At 39.7% G+C, this 24,871-nt stretch overlaps 1 protein-coding gene across 4 annotated transcripts in view; it reads left to right on the forward strand.

Moving 5' to 3' along the window:
* The window catches only part of LOC112456931 (homeobox protein aristaless-like), a 134,982-nt gene that overhangs the window by 94,758 nt on the left and 15,353 nt on the right, over positions 1-24,871 (forward strand). For all 4 annotated transcript variants that reach the window (XM_025019745.1, XM_025019746.1, XM_025019748.1 and 1 more), the window contains one exon: positions 13,671-14,049. In XM_025019745.1, the coding sequence (XP_024875513.1) occupies positions 13,671-14,049 (379 nt within the window). The remainder of the gene's footprint in view (positions 1-13,670; positions 14,050-24,871) is intronic.

Genomic DNA, 24,871 nt, shown 5'->3' on the forward strand with positions numbered 1-24,871 from the left:
ATTCTTTCGGAGCAATAAAAGAACGCGAGGACGAACGGGGCGAGGAACTTCCGCCGCGCCGCGCCGCTTCGATACATCGATATGTAGACGATTATCGACAGGAATATGACGTTTATAATCGTGTCTTTTCTTGATTGTAATAAATCTGTGACTTTTCGTTACACGACTGTTTATCAATCGGTATTGAATTATTTTTAATTTTTAATTTCAAATATCGCGTAACAGAAAGAAAATTAAGATAGAGATTTTATTTTAGAGTCGTTTCGCGTAAAATGTTGTACAGCGTGCTAAAGGGGACCGCGATACTCGATAAAAACGCTTTCATATAATGATTCTTATATTAATCACTGCCATCTACTTTAGAAACGGTCATCATGTAGCCGGACGTAGGTGCGCGAGGGGTCGACGACGTACTTCCGTCGTCGTCCTGTCCCGTCATCGTTGCCGTCGTCATCGTCGTCATCCTCCAGTGAATGAGGACGCGACGCGGCAATTCTTTACGTGTTACGCAACGCCATGTGCGCGTATGTGTACGCGCGTTCGGCTAATGCGATTAAAAAGGCATAACGATTACGTTCAATTATTAACAATTACAAGGACAGCAAAAACCGTAATTACCCGCCATTAATCAGAGAAGCCGGGGAGCGCGGTTTCTCCATCGTTATATTTGCGACGCGCCACCGTAATGGCGGATACCACCACGGTATGGTGTTGGTACCGATATAGAAGAGTAGGGCGCGTATGCACGGCCATATTCACACGAATTGCCGCGTATACGCTAAATCAAATTCCTGAGTCGTTGGAGTAGACAAAAAGTAGCCGCGCAATCACGGAGCGCGCAGATTGCCGCGTGCAAGAAAGTAGCAAATAATTGCGTACGTGTAAAAAACCCACTGCTCACTTTGCTCGTCCAAGGTAATCACGAACGTGTCGCATTCATATTTTTAAATTGTATATTAGATCGTTGTAATGAGATAAAAGGACGGCGACACTGCCTTGTCTTGATCGATTGCTATAACTGGACACTGTGTACGGTGAAAATAATAATACGTAAATTGAGAATTTAAAAAAAGCCTTACAAAAAACAACGAACATCGGGTTTTAATGGAGTGAATTTTTATCGCATTGAATTAAACTTTAATGTTTGACTTCTCTCTCTCTTTCTCTCTCTCTATCTATCTATCTCTCTCTCTATCTCTATCTTTATCTCTCTTTTTTTTCAACTTTTACAACTGTTAAATTTATGAGAAATTTAGACGAGAAATATGTAATAATAAAAAGTAATGGTTTATATTAAAACACTACCCGACACATGTAAAAATATATCCTAATCAAATAAATATCTCTTCTTAGTATTTTAAATACCTCGTCTTAAATTTACAAAATTATACGAGACGTTTCCTCAAAATTTCTTCGACACATACAATCACGTATACATGGAGCCGAAAAAAATTTACGATACCTTCTATCCCACACGCCATGTAATTATCTGAGCGAGTAATGCACGATACTAACGTTGTCACCCGCGACTTGTAATATGTTGCGAGACAAAATTAATTGCCGGCGTCGCCGCTGATTATTCAGCTGGACGCGCAATTTTTATCACTAGATAGAGAGTGGCATCGTGCGCGTACCGCACGCGGCACAAACGCTGCAGGGACGAGGGACGTGATTTAGTAATTGATAGTGACACCACCGGTAATTAACTGCCGTGGATAATTGTGACTGTATTTAAGACTTGCCGACTGGCAGCCAGTACACGCTCTTTCGCAGGTAAAAGAGGACGAAAGGAAAAGGAAGGAAAAGAAGGAAATGCTGCAAACGTCGTCGACGTCGTCGTTGTTCGTTGCTGTGTATAATTCTCAGAATCGCCGCAAGGACAAGACTAATGCACGCGACAACGATGCGTCGCGCATTCGGGCCAAGCGACGCGCGAGATTTATGGTTCAGAATAAAGGCGACGACGACGTTGTCTCTTGCAAGGAACGCGTTTACAACCAAATTTGTTAACCCGTTCAGCGTCGCGAAATTTCGCCGTTCATCTCTAGCAGGGGGTCCCGATAGGGAATCTACCCACGACGCGATGGGGAATATAACGTCCTGAACATTTAACACAGCTTTTAATTACTCGACGAGAGAGAGAGAGAGAGAGAGATTTCGTAACTTGTATAAAAAAATTCAGCTTAATTAGTAAAATAATCTTTTTAATGGACCCTTTCGTTCTTCTATATTTTCAAAATGCAAGTGCAAGACGTATCTTCTGCGTGTTCCGCACAGGTTTCTACGGCGTTACGTAAGTTACGATTTGTTACGATGTTATATCAGTATTACAAACTGAGCCGCAAGAACGCCAAATTTGTGTAATTTGTAGCAGCTCCACCCATTTCGCGCGAGTAAAAACGCGACCTCTAATTACGGATCAAGGTGCGCCCCGATCAAAGCAAAAACGAACGGCGCGATTTGTGTGGGGGCAAAAACCTTCGATGAGCAGCTATGAATTTAGATGCAGATTGGAGCGCGGCTCCAATTATATTTTGCACATTGCAAAACTCCGCAACGGGAGACGCGTGTGATTTATCACACGTGTGCCGACTGTTTTGCCATATCTTTTTTTTTTATTCGTTTAGACCGTCTAATGATTGTTCGCGAATCGCTATCGACGATCGACAGACGGCACATCTGCCTTAGACGACCATTATCGATTACCCGTCTCACATCGATCGGCAGATCGGCCCGTCGGTGAAAAAGAAAGAATTGTTGCAAACAAAAGCCGTCGGAAAGATGGATCGAAAAGGGTATCTCGGTAAGCTGAGCTCAGGCTCCGATAATTTAGATAAGTAGATGCAAAAATAATCTATAGGTACACTTATTCAAAAATGGAAAGGATATAATTGATGCAAATATCATCACATATACATATAACATAATTGATGATAATTATGTCATAATTATGTAAAGTATTAATTATGTGATTGGGTTGTTCTAGCTTTGGTTAAGACTGTGCGTTATGTCAGAAAGTAACGGCGCGTGGTTTGCCAAGGCGAAGAATTCTACGTAAAATTCACTGAAAAATAATATTATAGGCAATCAAGATCCAATCATGGCACACAAAAAACTTAAGCAGTAAAACTTTAAGCAGTAAGCAAATCAGCCAATCACAGTCAAAAACTTAAGGCATAACGTAAGCGGTAATAGCAAATCCAAACTGTTGATTTTCTTACTTTTACTACTTAAGTTTTTCTATGTGCCAAGATTGATAAGGAAAAAATTAATAATTCTTCGGATAAAAACACTTTAAACACCAGATTTCATTAATTCGATTTTTTTTCTTCCTGCTTAGTTATACAAATCTTCCAATTTATATAAGATTTGTGATACAGGTGCAGAAATTATACGTTAATCGAAAGTGATCAATAACGTTGTTGTAGCCAGTAAATGATTACAATCGTGATGTAACATTCCATCGATATTCACATCGACTAACCGCCATATCTTTACTCATCCATAGAATGCAGCGTACAATTATTATACATTAGGAAATATGTACACCCTGTGTTTATCGGTGTTTAATTGATCAGTGCACGGTATTTCCATTTTACTAGTCGTTAATGATCCAAAGGACCCCGTGGTGGCGATTAAAGAAGCCCGAGCCACATCTATCTTTGGGAAGATCTTTTCTCGCTCTCTCCTTTTCTTTCCCTCTCGTGATAATCGATAATGTACACCGTTGCGGCTACTATATTGACAGACACCGCGTGTGCGCGTACATCAAAGTATCAAGGCACAGAGCGAAGTGTGTGCAAATACCGCCGGCGGCGGCAAGCAGCTTGGCATTCCCCGGCGATCATGTGTGCAGAAATCATTAACGATCGCTATCGAGGCGCGGACGGTAGAACGGAACGATATATATGCGCCGTGACTTAAGCGACTACCACGCAACGTCGGAATTAATTTTTATTTGCGAATCGGCACATCGTGGCGTGCCTCGCGTCTCTCTCGTCGATTCGTTGTGATCAGCGCGAGTGATCGATGATCCGGCCGATACTCCGGATGCCGCGCAAATTACACTAGCCGCTATCTCCGCGATCATTAATTACTCGCGTGTGCGTAAATCGTCGGTGGATGCTTTCTCCGGGGCCGATAATGGACCAATTTGCAGATTGTAAACGAGAATCGCGCGCGAAGGGAGGGAACGTGATTCGGCCTCGCCATTTCGATCGCGATATTCATAGGCGCCGCAAGAAGGCCTCATCTTTTCGTGTTCTTATACGCAATGAAAGAAGATTTATCTCTAATCCTTTCAGTATCGAACATCATAGTGGTATAACTGAGGAGAATTAAAACCAATACATACACACGCGAATTTCTTCCAATAGTAATAAATACTGAACACTTATTAAATGCTACTTGGAAGGCTCAGAAGGTAGCAATTTGACTTTTGGTGAGAAATGAGCAATTAATATTAATGTTGTCAATAATATTAACGATATTTTGACTTATAACGTAATTAATATTGATTGACCGTAATTAATATTAATATCGAGTTTAATAATTGATGAAGTGTTAAACCAGCGCGCGCGCATGCGCGCGCGGTCTCTTTACAAGCGCAGTATTTTTACTTAAACCGATAAAAAATTAGTGTGGGTCTTAAAGAAAACCTTGTCGACGCCTATGATGTTTAATCCTCGCCTTTCTCCGACTCCGCCAGGAGATAATGTTTCATCGGCGTTCGCTAGTAGTTACGTGCGTGCGTGTGTGTATGTGTGTATGTATACGCGCGTACTAACGACCACGCGTCCCAGTTTACACGATAATCTTTACAACGTAATAATCGGCGGATACGTGAGCGCCCGACGGGGTCGCGGGACGTTTCGCCGTCATAAATACGCAATCGCGATCGCGGCGCGATACTTACTTCGCGCGGTTCGCGAGCCGCGATCGAGACATCGAGAGAGTCAATTGTATGTATGTACATACGTAGTGAAACGGCAGGAATCGTTTTACGGATCGTTGCCAGGCCGCTCGCTCGCGAAACAGATTCGTGCTAAATCGTGAGACGTCGAAGTCGTAAACGTCGCCGTGCGAGAAAAAGAGGGTTACGCGACATAAAAGCGAGGTGCAATAGAATCGTAAAATAATTTGATTGACAACCGTGTGTTTCGTTATTATGACACCGTGTGGAAATTTATAGTGCCCTTTTAACTCGCGAGCTCTAACTGATTTGAGTCACCTCGATTTATCAAAAGTACTGGCCGCGTGTACTGCTAAGAATGCGTGTACGCGTGCAAAGCACATTTGTCAGATTTTTTTACCGTTGAATTAGCGTACATTATACTTTCATACGATCCGTTGCAAAAAAAGGAAATATACAACTATGTGCACAAGCGGAAAATTTACTTATCTGTTTTGCGAATAGTTATTATCGACTAAATCGGTATTACGCACTTACGTAAATCACCTAGGTCTGAATCAATCTTTTTCTTTCATAATGGACACGGGAGATCGAAATTGATCTATCGATTGAATCACGCGGAATTATACAAATCAGTAGACCGCGCGCTATAATCGGCCTACCAAGAAATCATTTTACAACACTCTCGTGTTGTTCATCGCAGATTAATTACGAAGCTATATTGCATAATTGGATAAAACATGAGTTTTAAATTAGTGTAGTAAGCGCAGAGAAATAGCCGCTGCATAAGTGCGTTCTCTAACAAAAGATAAAGTTTGTATGAATTTAAATTGTATAATATTGATTTCATGTTTTTAATAAACATAATATTTTGTTTTCAATTCACTTTATCGATATTAATTTGTCTTATAATTTAGGAATCTGTATAAAAAAATGTTGTATACGAGAAGTTTTATCGAACTGTGTGATTGAGCATTATATCGCTCCCTTTTTAAAAATATTTTTATTTTCGTATTTTCATATTTTTCGTATTTAATATTGATAATAGATGTACACAAAATTCCCGTTTAATAATGGCGGAATTAAGATTATTTATCCTAAGAGAAATAAAAAAGGTTCAAGGCAGAAATGTGAAAAAATAATGTTAAGGGTCAGAGGTTGCTCTCACATGTCTGGGGCGCAGTCAACTCTGTTCCTGTTTCATATCTTCGCAATCTTGCCGCGCGCTCTTCGAGGCATTACGAGAACGGGAGTTACAAGCGAATTCGCGGCACATCGGATGCGCATTGCCCGTATCCGGAAGGTACATATATCCGGCGTTATCTGCGCCGTTATCTGCGGCAGGAGCGAACGGACCAGAAGACTCGCCGATAATTCGTAATTGCCGTTTATTATCGCGCTCGAGGGATCGAACATGGCCGAGCCGACGCCGGTTCGTGTCGCAGGATGCATTGATGCGTCTATTAGCGCGAATTTGCAAGTATGATTCGATGTGGAAACGTTTTCTCCCGAATGCGGCATCGCCGCTCGAGGTGTCTGAACCGGCATAAAAAGACGATCGAGGAGACCGTATTATCGAGTGTCGTTCACATAAGTCCTATCGCAGTTACAGTGTGATAATATTGTGTAATTGCATTTTTTGCACGTACTTTTGTACCAAGAATTAGTGTCGCTGTAATAGACACCCAAAAATTCCTTCTTAGAATTCTTTGTGTTATACCAGAGATCTCAACTAATTGTAATTATAGTTTAATATTATTGTAATTAGTTTAATTTTAAATATTAAATTATTTAAATATGAAATTTAAATAATTTAATGTAGATATAATTTTTTAATGTATCTGTAATTTGTAATATCAAAAATGAGTTATCTAGAAATAAAAAATATATTGAAATATTTTATTAAAATGATATAAAATGGTATTTTCTATGCTATCCTGAAATTAATATTGCAAACTCAAAGAATTAATAGTAAGTCCTATGCAAATGATAAATACTTCATGCACCCATGGATATTGTATGAAATTAAATACAGAATATCGCCGATTAGTATCGTGTATCTCTCTCACGTAATATAGTAAATCGGAACAGTTCAATCTAGTCTCATGCACTGGTGAACTAAATAGATTTTAAAATGACCTCGATCACCGCGAGTAAAAGTTAGAGGTGGTAAGTTTTTCTGCATCTTTTCTTCTTGCGCCAAGAATCTAAGTTCGTTCTGTAACATTTTATTCGCTTCGAATTGATTAAAAGAAACGCGAGTTTCAAACTAATAAGCAATCGTAGTTACAAAACAAGCACGGCGATCAGACGTAATTCCTAATAGACGAATAAACAGAAGTGGTAATATTTTATACAATCCGCGCGATTAAACATAGAAAATCTCACGAACGGAAAATATGGAGAAAACTTTAATTGACGTTCGCGGTACGGATTAGCGGGTAATTAACAGTGGCCGTTTGTCGCCCGCCGTGCATACTGCGTACGCCACGTTCGCGTATGCTCGGCCACAATGACTTAGCTAATTGGTTGATTGCGGCGCGCTAATTTGCACCGCCGTAAATCGCGCACACGCAACGTACGTATGTATATAAGCAAGACGCTAACGGCGCGCAAATGTAGCAGAAACGATGCAGTTTCTCAAACTGCTTTAGCGAGGGAAACGACAGTAAATGCATTTGCACTCTCCAGGTTGCTGCACATTCACACTACATCGTTGACGCAGCTAGGCGCTAAGGAGCAAAGCAAATTTGCTTAGATTTTTTTGTAGCTATAATTCTCAGATTAAATTTTTTTGTTGGGCCAAAGTCAAGATTGATGTTGAGTGTAAAATAAATATTTTTTTATTGACTTGCATCACTCTGGAGTTTAATTTGCTGGCCAAGAAAATTTTCGACTGTGTATAAAAATGATCTGAAACGCCTCGTACACATTTTTGCACTAACAAAGATATATAACGAAAACTAATGTAGGTACACGATTTTATTGGCCGTATTAACAAAGTAATATCTCTCTGCGTTCCCCTGCGAGATTAATCACCGGTTACAGCTCTGCAATTCGCTCTATCATTTCTAATCGAGCGTGACGTATCTAATTGAACATTCATGATATTGTCAAGGCGCGCGGAGCACAGCCGCAACGGAGAGAAATAAATGGGCGTTCGCGAGATTGAACTCGCGGTAAATTAAGTAACGTCGATGCGATGCAAGTTGCCACTCGTTTCGCGATGGAATCGCGCTAAAACACGTTCTCGCCGATGTTTATTACGACGTGCACTTGCGACACATAAACCAGCTATCGTTCATTAATCCGCGCCGGGAATAACTTCGAGATAACGCGTAACACATACAGCGGTTGTGATACACGGTCGATGATTTGTATAATTTTGCTGAAAACAATTTGCAGCTTGACATTTATAAATTTGTGTTAATTAAAGATTTGCGTGTTCCCGACACTTTCATTTGCATATTGTCGTTTAAAGCTATTATAATGTCAATCAAAATTACTCCGCCATGTAATTGACGATAAATTGATAATGTCGTTGCATTAATTTCTTTGCAATTATCTTGGATTTATCTGCGACGAGTTTCTATACAAATGTAATAAAATTAATGCCAAAATAATTTCTCAGATAGAAATATATTAAAGAATATTTTCTTTAGGTTACAATTCTTTGACATATCCTAGTACAGAAAAAGCTTTGTCAGACTAAAAACATCAACATCTGCAACATCATACTGCAACAAACATCTGTACATTCCTTATGTTAAATTCATTATCTTTGTGCGCAAAACAACGTTCCGTGCAAATCAATGCACAGCAAACGGTAAAAGATAAAAAATCGATCGACTTGCAGCACACAGGTGCGCGATCTCGCGAGCGTATATTTGCCCGTTCGATTAGACCGAAGAATTTAACGTGCCTTATCGCAAGGGGAGAATACAAGAGAGAGCGAGCGCTTAGAGAGCGACTCCCGATTCCTCAGCACGCGGTGAAATTATAGTGTTTACGTGAATTAGATTTTGGTTTCGGTAATTTTCAGTTAATAACGACGAGGCGAACTGGCCGGCAAGCGAACGCTAAGTGCGGCCTCAGGCCCCATTAATGCTATTATAATGTAAAAGGCTACCTACACGTCCTACTCTCTCTTTCTTTTCCTTTTCTCTTTCTAACCTCATCTTTCTTTTTCTCTCCTTCGCCCTCCCTCCCTCTCTCTCTCTCTCTCTCTCTCTCTCTCTCTCTCTCTCTCTCTCTCTCTCTCTCTCTCTCTCTCTCTCTGCCTCGCTTTCCTTATGCGTCGATGAACTCGTAGTTGCACACGTCGCGAGTGTACGTGAACAAAAAGGAAAATCCGGCGGAGGTTTAGGCCCGTTGTATATTATCGGCATTACGTCGAGGCTACTTGCATTATAAGCTCATTTCCGATAAATTGACTCGATTAAAAACTGCCGCTTAAGAACCGCGTAAACCACTTCGATCCTTCCCTCCTCCATCCCGCGCCCGTCTTTTCGACCCCCGCTTTCTATCGAACCGCCCGCTTCTAGAAATTTACTCGATCGGCTGCCGTTTTCTCTAAAGACTTCGTATATGAGCGTATATTGATGTATGTAACAGCTATACGTTTCACCGATATGCGCGGAACGTGACGAGGATACTCGTAGTCGTTGCGAATTAAGTCTCTTGCAAAATTTAAAATTAACTACGTGAAATCAAGCACGTACACAGACGAATGAAGAAAATATAGTTTGAATGCTGAATACGTACAAGTATAATTAACATATCGTGTATAGTATAACAATAAAAATTTTAATTTTGCGATTTGGGGAGATATCTTAACTGTCAAAGTTTGTATTTACACGTCTCGTATATATTACTTTTCTATACTTAATAAATAGAATATATATATTGCGAAATTATTTATTTAAAATGTTCAATAATTCAATTTAAATTAATATTTATTGTTCCATGATTGTCTTTAAAGCTTTTATTTTGACGCAACTATTCGTCTCTTTATTAACCGGTAGCTTGTAATCCTGTTTCTTGAAGCCACCGGTTTACGGATATTTATTGCTAACGATTCCGTTACAAGTTTACAAGCAATATCGAACGCCGTTACACGATCGCCACGACGGCGGGATTGCGATCATGCCAAGGTGCGGGCTCATATAAATTATTAATTCCTACGAGGTAAAGTCGTGGTGAAAGGAGTGATATCTTTGGCGCACGCGCGCATATGTCAGCATTTATATTTAAAGTTTATTTATTTGTATTCGCTTCTTTTTACCAAAAATATATGATAATAAATCATTGTATCCGCATATATTTCCTAATTTCATATTTGTAATATCGCGTTATTTATATCTAATATTAATTTTTACTATATAGGTTTAATCTTTTCCTAAAATAGATATATACATCGTTATTATAAAAATTTAATTAATCCTATTTGTGAACTCAATTTTACAAAATTAGCCTAATTTATCACTTTGATAAAAAAATTCAATGAATAAAATTCATGGTAGTTATACATTTTTTAATACTAATAATAGATTTGTGTTATTTCTATTTGAGGTAGAGCTTTATCGAAGAAGAATGCACTAATACGCGTCGAATGCAATGACTTCATCTAATTTGCTTAGACCGCAATGTTATACGCAGTCGTATAACATTGTGACGGATGGCATTGATGTCGAGTGAACGGCTCGAATTTTTTCACTTTTACCGCGAAAACGCACTGCATCTCACGATTCTGCGCGAGATATTTTTTTCGGTCTGAATAACGATGCAGCGCGAAGATTAACCGCGGCGGGTTTGCAAGATGCAGCGGGAGGGCGCGCGATTAAGGGGGTTGCGTTTGAAAATGAACAGGCGCGAGAGAAGCGACCATTTGCTGTTTATAAGCTGTGCATTACGTGAGCATCTCTCTCATTTTTTTTTTAGAAGGGCAACTTACAGCAGTGTGATTTTTTTATGCAAGAAGACGTTCTCGAAATAGCAAACGTAGTTTGCACGCAGATTTATTTCGAGATAATGTAATAGCTACATTACTTTAATTAAAATATTGCAATGTATCTTCTGGTAGTTAAGCTCTTCGCCATTTTTATTTTTGGACCTGAATTCTTATTGTTGAAAACGTCCTACTATGCAAGAAGCATTCACATTTAAAAAATGTATTTAATAAGCGATATATCCTTTCTAATTTCTCATTAAAAATGTTTTCATTAAATAAAAACTCTTATCAAACTAAATTTTACTTCAACACATTCCATATACAAACTAAAATATATTGGACTAAAATATCTAATACCTTATAATATATATACTTATAAAAAATATTAGTAACACTTATGAAAAATGTATTTGACATTGACATCAACCGATGGTATTATGACCGATGGTATTGATACCTCTCTCCTGCACTGATTACGGAGAAGATACTCGGCACGCCAGAGCGAAATTGTTCAAAGTTGGTTTTTATTTAAAGGACTAAAATTTCTTACAGCTTAACAACTGCGTTAATGGTTAGCCTAATTATACAGCGGTTACTTCGTAACCACTTTCCACGAAGGCGGAAATTTGAAACGCGGAAATTCCAAATCCCGAGATGGTTTACGGCCGGCGCGCGGCGTGTCGAGCAGGCCGTCGGCGTCGTTTAAATCCGCTCGCAGCGGAAACTAGACCGCAGCGATTTCCCTGACCATTCGTGGAATCCGATCGTCACTGATAATACGTTGTGGTCACCGTTTCACGTGGCAGCTGGATGAATCGTTTCACACTACGTTTGCGTTTTGGTCGCGATTAGATGGCCTAACAAGAGCCCTGCGTTATCCTATTCATTCTAAGGTATCGACCGATTCATCAATGTTATTGTATATGTATTATCGTGCCTCTATGAATTTTTATCTTGTTTTAAACAATGTGTTTTAAATAATATATGTTTCAAACAATTGATATGACATTTAGAGAATTATACGTAAATGTGTGAATTAACATCTGTAATCTCAGATCATACGTGCAAATTCTAATTTTATTTAGAAGAACTTTTAAACTTTGATATTGTTATTTTTAGTTTTGCGGTCTTCTCGAAACTATCTTGCTCGCATAGATAATCTAATGTAACAATGTAACAATTGTTTTTTATAAAAGCGATGACATGGAGCGCAACAATTATAGACTAAAGGTTGAAAACTTAATTTAATTTGTAAAAATTATAATCTGGGTCATTGTCATTTGATCCGCAAAGTCTTACAATTAAACCCTCAGTTATCTCACCAGGGTCTAAAAGACCCTGCACGTGTTTAAAACTCGCGCCCTTTTTGAACGCGCAGTGGTGGGGACTCCGGACCCGGGGAGGGGGAGGGGAAAGTTTGAAGGTTCTAGCACTTATAGCCTGGCCACTTGGCAAGTGGCACTTGCGAGAGTCAATTCGGTCGAAGCAGCCACGGGAGAAAGTGAGAAGTGGGACGATAGGGTCACTCAGACCCTGGTGAGGTAATAGCGTGACAAAAACGATTTTTGCCAAAATACAAGTAAATAAGTAAATCTTATTAAAAACAGTGCATTTATGCAATACATATAATGATAGAAAAAATATTCTGTGTTGTAGGTATAAAAAGTAAAATATTGGATTTTATTGGTTTACAGAATCAAATAATATCTAGTAGCTTTTAGCGTCAAGATATTAATTTTACGACAGCTGCGACATTTTCAAGTAAACTCTAGTAAATATTTACAAAACTTTTTTAACCGAAATTGTTTAATTTTTTCATTATAAGGATTATTATTATTATTATACAGAAATGGAGACAAGGTCTCGCACTCGGTCAACGGCCAATCGTGGTACAATCCCATGTGTAACGAACATGTCGCAAAAATATGCAGCACTTGCGCGTCGCAATATAATTTTTTTTTCATGTGTTTATTTTTAATAAATATTTTTTTCATGCATTTTTATTGCATGTATTCAACATTTTTACCGATTTTATACAAAAAACATGAATTTTTACCTTTCCATAGACGCCATTTTGTATTAGCCATATGAAACTTTTTGAAAAATATTTTGTTATTTTTCTACATGTTTATATTTCATGCCCAAGGTTGCAAGTTTTACGATTTAAAAAAAATCCGTTTTTTAAAGACAATATTTGATCAATTTTCTTCAAAATAATGAAATTTCAGTTTGTAAAAAAAATATACTTTTTGGAACCAATCGTTATGACACTAATTTCTTCTTAAAGTACAACTCTTGACCTTTCGAATTATGTATTATAAAACCCTTGTATCTTTTTTTTAGTCAGTACTACGTCAATTTGAAAAAAAGCAAATTTTTTCGCTTTTTCAGAAAAACACGTTTTCTTTTTTTTTAAAATAACATTTACATTTTTTAATTTGGAATAATCTAACCCACACAGTCTTATAGATCTTTAAAAGATGTATCGATTAAAAAAAAAGACGTCAAATTGATGCATTTGTCTTAAAGATACAAGCTGGAGAAGACGCCAGGGTTTCTCAGACCTTGGTGAGGTAATATCGGGGTGTAAAAACGTAACTGAGGGTTAACCTAAAATTTTATTCACGAATTAAATTTGGACTTACGAAAATTATGCTGGCTTCAGCCCATGATCCGTGCAGATACAACAACCTCCGAATCCTCGTGAAACGTAAAACCCTATAATTATATTATACTTGTGTTAGTACAAGTGACAAAATTATACCTGTGTTATTATTCGAGAGATGACGTAATTATTTTTCTATGCAGATCATTCGTTGCGAGGAGGCAGCGAGCAGGCCGTCCCGCAGACGAGTCCTGCGAGCAGCACGAGCAACTCGAGCCAGGTGACTCAGGTGAGCCAGCAGCCTCACCCGCAGCCTCACCAGCAATCGGCGCCGGCGTCAGCGACGACGACGACGACGACACCTCAATCCACCCAAATGGGCATCTCTACCGAGGAGGTAAGGCCCGAGGAAGAGGGCACCCACCCGCGAGCGGCGCCGACCAGCCCCGAGAGCGAGGCGGAGGCCGACGACTTTACGCCCAAGAGAAAGCAGCGTCGCTACAGAACGACCTTTACCAGCTTCCAGTTGGAGGAGCTTGAAAAGGCCTTCTCCAGAACGCATTATCCGGACGTGTTTACGAGGTAAGTTGACTGACCATCGAGCAGTGTTCTAATAATCTCGAGCTTTATCTCGAGGCCTAAAACAGCCGGGATGAGTGGTGTTCGGACGGAATTTTATTTAGGATCGAACTCTCGGTATGCAAAGACTGTATAGGGATCGTGATTTCACAAAAGCAAAAATTTCTTTTAAATTGAAATGCGTAACACGTTGCATTTACTTAATTCTTATACATGTAGGTACTTACCATTCATCTGTGGTAGAATACCTATAACCAAATGAATAGTGACACATAGCATAAAACAAATAATTCTCTAGCAATAAATCAGAAGATAAGGAGATATTTTAAAACAATTTTTTTGTATTTATTTTATACACATTTATAGCACTAAATGCTTGCTGCAAAATATGCGGCTGACTAATCGAGCATTAAATTAGTCACTTGATTGCAATAAAACTATATTCAAAAGCGTTGTATTACATTTCGATTTCGTGTCTTTCATTCTCATTGTTAAATATATAAATGTGAAGTAACGAAATATATATTTTCTTTAGAATTAGTTTGGATTATTTATGTGAATGTCACTAGAAGAGAAATGCGTGAAATCAGAAAACATGAGACTAATTTGATATTACATAGCCGTTCCCCATTGGCAATGCTTCACGAGAGCGTTCGAGCGAAGATCAATTGTTACAAAGCTGTTTAGAGTCGCAATCCCTCTTCCGTAGACAATTCTGACGACTAAGAGCTTATGGTATATCTCGGTGGCGGGATAGGAAGCTCGTGTACCTCCCGTGGATCCAGACGATAGGCAAGGTGTCTAGCCGCATTTATCAGGCTTTAGGAGGGAGTAACGGGATTTAGATAAAATTTAAGAGACCGACTATCGGCTGCCACCCAAATATTTGGTTGTCTGGCTCCTGTGCACTCTCCCGGCTATCGCCGATATCGTCGCTCGCTACTTACCAAATTCTTTTTCAAAAAATCGTCTCTCGTCGCAAGATATTTACGGTGCGCACAGGTAGTCCTTGAGCACGGTTATAAAAGAGATCTGGTTATCCTAAGTGTATACTACCTGAAACAGCCCCGAAATAATGATGACCGGGTGACGGCTGGAGACACAACGCGTGTATAAGCATATCGCGTTTTAAAAAGGTATGCTTAATGCGTGTTAACGCAGGACCTTAGGTATCAAAATCTTAAAATAATAGATACATAAATGGAAAAAGAAACGATTACTCGCGCGCGACAATTGATAATATTAATACATCTGTTACTACAATTAACAAGCATTTCATACCAGAATTTTATGTTTAGCAAAATTTTATTTTAAAACTAAAAGAATTTGGGAAATATCATAAATATTAATAATTAGAATATAAGGTAATCAATGTTTATTAAACTTAATAATATCGTTCATTAGTCTTACTCTTCTAGTTAATAATAATCTTTTTCAAGTTTCACGCATTCAAAATAATTCTGACATAAAACTACATATTTTTTAGTACGCATACGCATTTTAGAAAAACAAAGACAAAATTAAAATCAACTCGGAAACAAAAAATCTTTCAAAGCGCTTTTAAACGTAGTTTTGAGTAATGATCATGCCCGTTTCCTTCTTTAATTCTGAATTCATGGCAGATTCTAAAATAAATCACCTATCCATCCATGCAAATCTGCAAAGGTAAATTCGCGAGTGTAAATTCGTGGAACGATACATCGATCATTGGGGGCCTTCCTACCAGTCAGACTGACGATCCTCATGCAAATTCCCATCGGTATATAGACGCGGAACGACGGTTTTGCATTATTAAGTCCCCTGCACACCCGGGTCCAGTTACATACGTACAGTATATCGCGCCGCCATTGGGCCGCGGCGCAATCTATCTGGGTAGCTTTTTCTTTCCCCTTGCCCTTTTTTTAGTGCCTTCCTCCGCGCCGTGGAACACCCGGTAGGTAACTAATAGCGGTGTAATCGCTCGTAATAGGTCCGGTCCTGCGGCCACGGTATGGGTTCTCGTAATTAACGAAGATGGTGGGGAGTATGCAGAGAGAGGTGAAGCAGGCAGGTAGTGTGTTTGTGGTGTACAGTCAGGGCTGGAGATGTATTCGCGAGTATGCGAGACAAGCTACACACATCCATGTGTATCCGCGCGTGAAACTGCGACGAAGATAGCTCTAACGAGCAAAATACGCGTTCTTTATCTAACAATTCTAACGGAACTAGAAAGGACCGAAAAGGAGAAGAGGAGGATTCCGAACGACGCTCCATTGTAGCGAAAAACTTTGAAAATTTCTAATCTGTGATAAACAATATTGGAAAACATATTGAAAAATACTTGTTAGTTTTTGTAGCTATTTGATTTAGAAATTACCAGTATATCGACTTCTGAGAAATCATTAATTTTAATTAGATGAAAGAATTAATAACTAAGAAGAGTATAGAGAACTTGGCTATATTATAGATTTGAAAGAGGCGAATATTATCGTCTTGCTCTTCTTTAGAATAGCGAAATAATCTCGTAAGCATTTAAAAGCAATAAAGTTTCGTAATTTAATAACATATCTCGCGAGTCCTGTCACCCGTCTGATTTTCAATCATCCAGTGTATTATATATATTTTCATGATAAATATATACCTACCCCCTTATAAAACCGACACCTATTTATTTATTGCTATAAAAGTTCCTTTTCTTCTCAAGAAAATAACCGGTAATTGGCTCGATTGGCTTCTAATAACATTCGTCGCCCGTATTAATTTATTCCTTATCCACTTATACGGGCTTCCTGCCTACGGAAAATTGCCCGACGTTTTCTGCCGTTTCGCAGTATAAATTGATCCCCTGTTTCTTCCGCTATTTCGCCGTGTGGTAGTATTAATTTCGCGCTAATTGGATTTTATGGTCGCTTAGGTTTATTGACTAGCCTGACGAGAAGGAGAGGCAAGAGGAGAGAAAGGGAAGAGAGTAAACCGCATCGTGGAACACGACGCATATTCATTAGACGCGTCTTTATCCATAAGGGCAGAGCCGCGTGCGATTGGGACCTATCGAAATATATATATCGATGGCCCAAGAGGGTACTAGCGCGGCCTTAACTTCCTGAACATCGCGAATGAAAATTCATTCGCCAATAAAAGACACGTGTTCCCGCACGGCGGGCCGTGTACATCCAATTGGACATCGATAAACATTTCTCTTATGTGTTTCATCGTTTATTTTTCGATCGGTAAAACACAGCGGCCCGAGAGCAGTCAGACGAGCTCTCCTCTGGGTCCTTGGCGTTCAACTTTAGATACTCTTACATCCATAAATTGTAACATGTATAATATAATTCTTTTTTTTATTTTTTCGCATTTTTATTTATTTATTTGTCTTATGTGATCTCTTTTTTCTATTTCATTCATATAAATCTTCTTTTTCTTTGCTTTAAATTCATCTTAATTCCTTTTTTTATTATTGGTAGTTACCATATTTTTATTCATTTACTTTCAATTTTGGCCCTATTTTCTCGAAAACGGTCTCTTGATTTTGTCTGCGATTGGTACGACACTGACAGAGACTAGGAGGAGGTAGCCCCGAACAAGCTGTTGACGACGGGACAACGTTTTGTGGAATGCCGTTTCCGAATGCGATAACAGATAACCGCGGGATTTTTTGCGGGAGCCGCGAATACGAGGCCCGAAGTCCGAGTGGCATTTGCGAGGGAGCGGGCGGATCACCAGATTCGTCCTGTTTATATGGCACTTAAAGCCGGCTTGCCACGTAGGCTCGCGAAAGAGCGTGGCCACTTACCTTTACGGGCTCTTAAGATCTAATTTAGATTGGAGTGTTGCGACTCGGGGCCCGCGCTGCTACCGACGACGGACTAATCGTTCGACTGTGAGCGGTCCTGACCAGTTCCCCGACCTGTCCCTGTTGGTTTTAATTTTTTATCCCGTTGTAAACTCCAGAAGAGAAAGAGAGAGAGAGAGAGGCCAAAGAGAAAAAGAGAGAGAGAAAGAGGGAGGAACGGAGCGCGATTGAAGCGATGAGACCTCATCGTCTTCCCAAATGTCCGACTACGGCTACTTACTTTCTTTCTGGCGAACGACGTAGCTAATTAATAACCTCGTAAACGTTAACACGTATACAGCGTGTTTAAACGCGGTTACTTCCAGTGTGGGATTTCAGCCAGTTCTCATATACCAACATTGATACAAAATTAGTAAAATTTAGTCAAGCAATATTTGCGCGAGCTTTGCTTTGCTATTCGATCTCTTATTTTTATATCGCTTTCTAATTATTGTTAGAAATTAGTACATTAAACGGAAGTTATTTCAATTTAATTGCTTGAATTTGTTTTGTGAGTGTCTGAAGGATACCTAAGCTATGTATATATATATATATATATATATATATATATATATATAATCGTAACAAAACTCTTTGATGATTTTCCGTTTCTTAATTACTCTGACGAGCCGGGCGCCATTTCGGTCCCGAATTCGCTTCGAAAACCTGACTCGGCGGAATATCGCGCGCGGCCACGGCCACCCCCGTCGCGCGCGTTCTCAATCTATCCGCCCGGTGGATCCATAAAATTTATCGTCCGTTCGCGTCGCGTTTCGAGGGATCCACCTGTTCAAAGGGCCGCGCGACGCGCTTCTCGGTAAATCATTCCGAAGGATGCCTTTATATCCGCGGGGTGGGCCGGTGGTGAGTTTAATAAGGATGATTGTTTCCAGTGATCCATGGAACGGAACCAGTTCCACGGAGCGGTCTCTCTTCTTCTGTTCTCCCTTTCCCCTCTTCCCCCCTTTCTTCCTACCACCGCGATTCTAGTCCTCGTCTCTGGTCCCAGACTCTCCGCTGCGTCCTGGACCCGCAACTCCTCCTGTCATTAATCGACCGACGACGAGTCATGCTCCCGATTAGAAACGCCGCCGACCCGTTATTCGTTTCTCAACAAATAAGATTAGTGCCTTCCGGAGTTAATTAGTGAACGATGTTGCCTCGTCCCACGGAAGCGGCATTGGATCTCCGTCACCGTTAAATGACACGGAGTCGATATAAGTCTTCATTGTTTTCGATCGGTCATTGCTTTATTACGAAAGAATGATGTTTGAGTTGTTCAATAACACGATGAGCCACATGATAAAAATTTATGTAGAATTCTTATGTTATACATTGTGAAAGCTATATGATAATAAAGATATTCTTGTTTTTTTATGATTTTTTGTAATATTTTGTTATTTCTTTTGGAATAATATATTAATAAAAAGATATAACATCTGTAAAAAAAATGTATTAAATAATTATAGATTCATGATATTATTTTAATCCAAATTTGATGCTTCGAATTTTAATTGCTTCATATTTTAATTCCCAGAATGTTAAAATAATTACTTTGCATATCAAGTAAAAATTCAAATATAGATTGTGTCCTTAAAATATGCTAAAGATATTTTCTTTATAAAACAATGAACACGGGTATTTCTACTTCTGAACATTTTAATTGTGTGCATTCTGAGCGTTTTATTACTGTCAACGACAATTCGAATCTATCCCATCCCGCCCGTTCGGATTCCGTTCAAATTCAAAGCGACGAAAAAGATTGTTAGACTACCTCGGGATCGTTCCCTCCTCGTTCCTCCTCGAAGACGGGCTCCGCGGTCGAGCCAGGCACGAAGGGCTTCGCCTCGCGAAGTGCGAAGGAGAGCGAAGAGTACAGGTTTACCGAGGTCCATCCCTCATCCGATTGGCGGTAGTGTGGCCAATCAGTAATTGGCTCTCCACGCCGTACGCGTATTAAGCGCGCATTACGCACGCATTACGCAGCCGGCTACCGGCTTCTCTCTTTCGACTCGCTCCTCACAAAGGTAGCGGTCGCGGCAGGTATGCGCGCACGGCCCGCGGATCCCCGCTCGGGAATAATGCGAGCGGCAAAAGCCGCTTGTCACCCCTCGTCAGTGCGAATTACTTGTCCGGCCGGCGCGATTCGTTATTAAACATTATCGATACCGCGCGTAAGGAGGCGTCTCTCTCGAGGCGAACGTATAAGGAAGGCGAGGAGCTTCGGGCGTATTCGCTTATTACCGGGGCACGAATTTCGTCGACGAATTTTGTTGTCCTCTCTTTTTTTTGCCTCACGTCACAGATAACGATCGTGTGTGCATAAACCCTGTTCGCGATCTTCCAGTTGTAAGAATGTGTATTTTATGGATAATTTTCTTACCGTTTTATGTCATCCTGATTTTTTCAAGCTAATTTTTTTATACTTCGTATTGCATTTCATTTTGTTTCTTTTTGTGGGAATAACTCGCTTAATTAGCTAAATACACCAAATACTTTCCTTATATTTACTATTGTTAATGTTTCTTTTGTTTTTATTATATTAGCTATCTGTCTAAGTATTATTAATCTGCTGATACGTGATTTATTTTATTTGTACAAACCGCGTTAATCATCTCTCTAATTACAATGCGAAAAATTACACTTATATAATAAATATTTGCTACAGTGTCGATAGTAATCGACACTAATTAAAGACAAAGATGTGGTTAATTTTTGTTTTCACGATATCAATCACATGCTGATATCACTACTACTTTGTAAGTATAATTAACAAGTCTTTTGTTAGACCTCGAATTTATCAGAGGGTATATCGGCTTACGCAAATACGAATTATGTAGAGATAATTACAATATGTGATTTATGTCAAGATAAATGGCAAATTCCAAGACTTGTTTATTCAACGCGATCGTTACAGTGCACGCATGGACTCTCGTACGTGTCCGTGTGTGCGTAGGTTTTATAACTCGCAACTATTAGCGCCTCTTTAAAGTCACACGTAGCAAATTGACTGTGCGTCATTTTCCTTTATTCACTTTCAACAAAAGTGCTCTATAGAAATTAATAATCTTGAAATAAAAAATTATGAAGAACTGCGAATCTATTAAAAAATTAAATTGCTCGACACAAGATGTTTTTACAAGCAAGTATTAAAAAAAAAACTCGTGTCGATAAAATCAGTATGATCTAATTGGGCAATTAAGTTCGTGCGATTGTTAGTATTAACTTCAGAGAATCATTTAACATTTTATCTGTCAGAGAATCACGAAAGATATGACTTTTACGTAAAATTTAGACTGGAGGAAAGAAACGTATCGCCTGAGGTGACTAAAAAATATTCCATAATTCAGGCCGTTCCGGATGTGCCATAGCAAGACAATTACGCGTTGCCATTAATAATAACTTAATGACAGCAGAATAATACCCAGTAACTCGCCATTAATCTGGCGAGAAGGTATAGGAGTAAAACCCCGGAACTCGACTCGGACCTAACTCCCGGAAAAAAATGGATATAAGACTGCGGGCCGATCGGCAATCACGGGGAACGATTGCTTAGTATATAATAAGAATAATAAAAAAGAAAGAAAAAGGATAATAATGCTGTGGCTTCCTCTTGAATGCATTTCTACGAATCGATTAATCGCGCAGACGAGATGCCCGCAATTATTGATAGTGAATAATAAAATCGTGATCGTACCAAAGATGTGACTTCGATATACATATATATGTATTTCATCCTTTAATTTTAATCAATCATACTATATTCGCTGTAACAAATATTTTTTGACGATACTTTCACTTTTATAATAAAAATTTATAACAAAAATAAGATCAAAGAAACAGACAGGATTTTTGTCATCAATTCTACGAATTCGCAAATTTCTGCGAGTTCTACAGATTTCTGTAAATCCAATGATTTCGTGCCGCGCGTGTTAAACAATAATAATTGCGATTGCGCCAGAGAGTGAGACAATCACGGCCGCCACGTCGCGGTAACTGGCGGCTGCTCCGACCTCCGAGGTTAATTAGATAATGTAATTGTGCGGTAATTACTCAAATTACTCGCGCGCCAAGCCTCCAGCTCATACCAGCAATGTCATTCACGCACCCGCGCGCATTCTCTACCTCTCCTGTCTCTCGTTTGTACACTCTTTTCCTTGGCCATCTGTCTCTTTTTCCCATCTCAATTCGATTCCCGTCTAACGATAACGTAATCATCTCCGCAACATTCGAGATGTGTATTCGAGATGCGAATCATAAGTACAGTGTGGTCGTCTTAGCATATGGATCGAACGAGAAAGAATCGGTCTTGAATCGCATGGAAACGAGACATTACATCACGACAATTTATTGAAACGAGATCGGAGATATCAGATTACTCTGTTTTATACATATCTATATACTTACACATAAATATTTATAAATAATTTATTACATAATACATAAAAAAATAATAAGAAAAGAATATTTATTTATAAATACTCGAAAGTTAATAAAGATAAACGATACTATAATTGGCTGGTACCGTAATAGGTACGCCTTGAACCATAAATGGTCTTTTTTTGATACTATTAGAGGCAATTTCGCTCCAACGTTGCAGAAATAAAAAAATTCCTTATGGGACATATTTATGTGACCTTTTTTTTTTAAATAACGTAGAAAATATATTTTTCGCAAAAGAAAAATGATTAACCTTCGCATGCATTAAACGTGTGATTGCGCGTCGTGATTAATCACTATCATTTCGTCATCGAATTAAATTCCAAGCGCATTAAATCCAAATGTTGACGCAAACGATGCGAATAAATAAGCGCGCAAACACGATTAAACGTAAGTTAAGTAAATTATCTTCCTTCGTCCGTGACTTCTGACGAAGCGCGGTTGCAGCGAAGGACTTCGCGCCGAGGCAGGAGCAAATAAGAACGGCAGGACGTCGCGGCGGGAGTAGCAAAGGAAGAGGAGGTAGATGGGCAGAAAGAGAGAAAGAGAGAGAGAGAGAACTAGCCGAAGAAGATGACGAAGAAACTCGCCTTTAATCCACTTAGCGGCCTCTTTTGATGCCGGCCGTGGGTTCGCGCTATACTACCGTGCGGTTGCGAAATGGCAAATCCATTCGCGCCTCTCGCAGTCCGATTACTATGACTTCGCAACGTTGCGCAGGGCAGGACAGGAAGGACTTCCTTTCAACGACGGCAATCGATTCCGAGAATGTATTTTGTTGCGGATTATTCGCGCGAGGCAATTTGTTGTTCGCCAAATCTGTGAAAGCCGATCGCTCGAGGAACTCGAGCGGTAAAATGCACCGCGGAATCGCATAACCGGATAAACCGAAAGGATTTGTGATTATCGTGTCGATGTAATTAATCGGCGATTAGTCATGTTCTATTTTGCAACGCGTGTGAACGTAGCGGCCGCGGTTAATTACAGATCGGGTGTGTTCCGTGATGAGAAAGAAACGTGTTTTCTGTCACATATGTAACGCACGTATCACATGAGTGTGGTAGCACAGTGATACGCGGGATACTAATCTTTTTCCTCCTATTGTCTTTTTAGATGCAATTATCTACTCGTTTTTGTATAAAACCGTAATTGATAATAATATCAGACACAACTGTTAATAATATTAGATTGTAATTTTAATTTCTGTATTATTTTTTTGATTCTGACAAGCACGAGATCGATTTGTTCTCATGAAAAATGTCGAAATACTAATAGCTTTGGGTTTTAAAATTGAGAATTGAAAATGTACAACGTAACATCTCGTTATCTTCACCTAATTCCAAGTGCCTTTTACATCGGAGGAATTTACGGATTAATCACAAAGATATTTCCAGATTGAATTCTGGGACACGTAACGGGGACTCCGCGGCTGATCTTTGCCAAGAGAGTTTTCATCACGGTCTCATATTTTCCATTAAGTCGCGAATGCGCGACTAATCTTTGCGTACGTGCCCGTCAGAAGCAGATTTTTCCAAAGTACTCGCACATTTCCCATGGCAAGGACACGTCGTGGACGAGGGAGTTAGGAGAGGGACACGTAATAATAATGATACGCGAATCGAGGGTAACTGAGAGTCTCGGTGAACGGCGGGTGTAATTAGGGACGCCCGTCTAACCGCGAAATTTCGTGATCTTATTAAATTCAGAAGGACGCCGGCGAGCGCGCCTCGAGAAAGACAGAGAGAAAAAGGGAAAGGCTAAATTATTATTACTCGCGGGCCCCAAGGTGCCTGAGCCTCGTCCGCCTCTCTTCGACGGCGCGGCGGTGTGCGTTTCGTCCGCGCTCGCGCACCCGTGCGTGTAATGTACATATCTATAAAGATTATATCGCGCTCGAATGGCCAGAAGTGACGCAAAGATTACGATGTAGATAAAACATTTGTATCGTTAGGCGGAACAGCGGTATATAAACCACTTTCCTCATCCTCAAAGGCACAATGGAAATTTACGAAAGCGCCCAATATAAAATCTCCAACTGTTCCGTTGTAGGAGTTTTCTTTATGGCTCTATATTTTATACCTCACTAGAAAAAGTAAAATATAAAATTTTATGTCGCCTAAAATAGGCATATAGGAAGTTTCTGTGATCGTCAATTATCTAGTTTGACCAGTAGTTAGACTGCTGGTCTCGATTCATTCGTATTTGTGAGTCATACAGACAGGTCAGTTGTAACGGGCAGAAAGGGAGAAAGAGGGGGGGAGAGAGAGAGAGAGAGAGAGAGAGAGAGAGAGAGAGAGAGAGAGAGAGAGAGAGAGAAATCACGTACTACACGTAATTTTATCGTTCACGGCGCACACAAGCCTGTTTTTCGTGAGAAGCAGCTGATAGGTGCGCGCTTTCATACTCGGCGTTTCATTGAAAACGAAGCCGAGCCGCCAGGTAGCAGGTACGAATTACCGTCTGCAACTATGTTCGCCAGAGTAGTCATTAGCGCACGACAACGGGTAATCAGAGAGTATACCGCGGCAGTATACGAACGCGCGTCTTCTAGTTACGTTTCCTCCAATAAGT

This window comes from Temnothorax curvispinosus, unplaced genomic scaffold (assembly GCF_003070985.1).
Source record: "Temnothorax curvispinosus isolate PA1 unplaced genomic scaffold, ASM307098v1 QBEX01007309.1, whole genome shotgun sequence".
In the NCBI taxonomy this organism is placed as follows: domain Eukaryota; kingdom Metazoa; phylum Arthropoda; class Insecta; order Hymenoptera; family Formicidae; genus Temnothorax; species Temnothorax curvispinosus.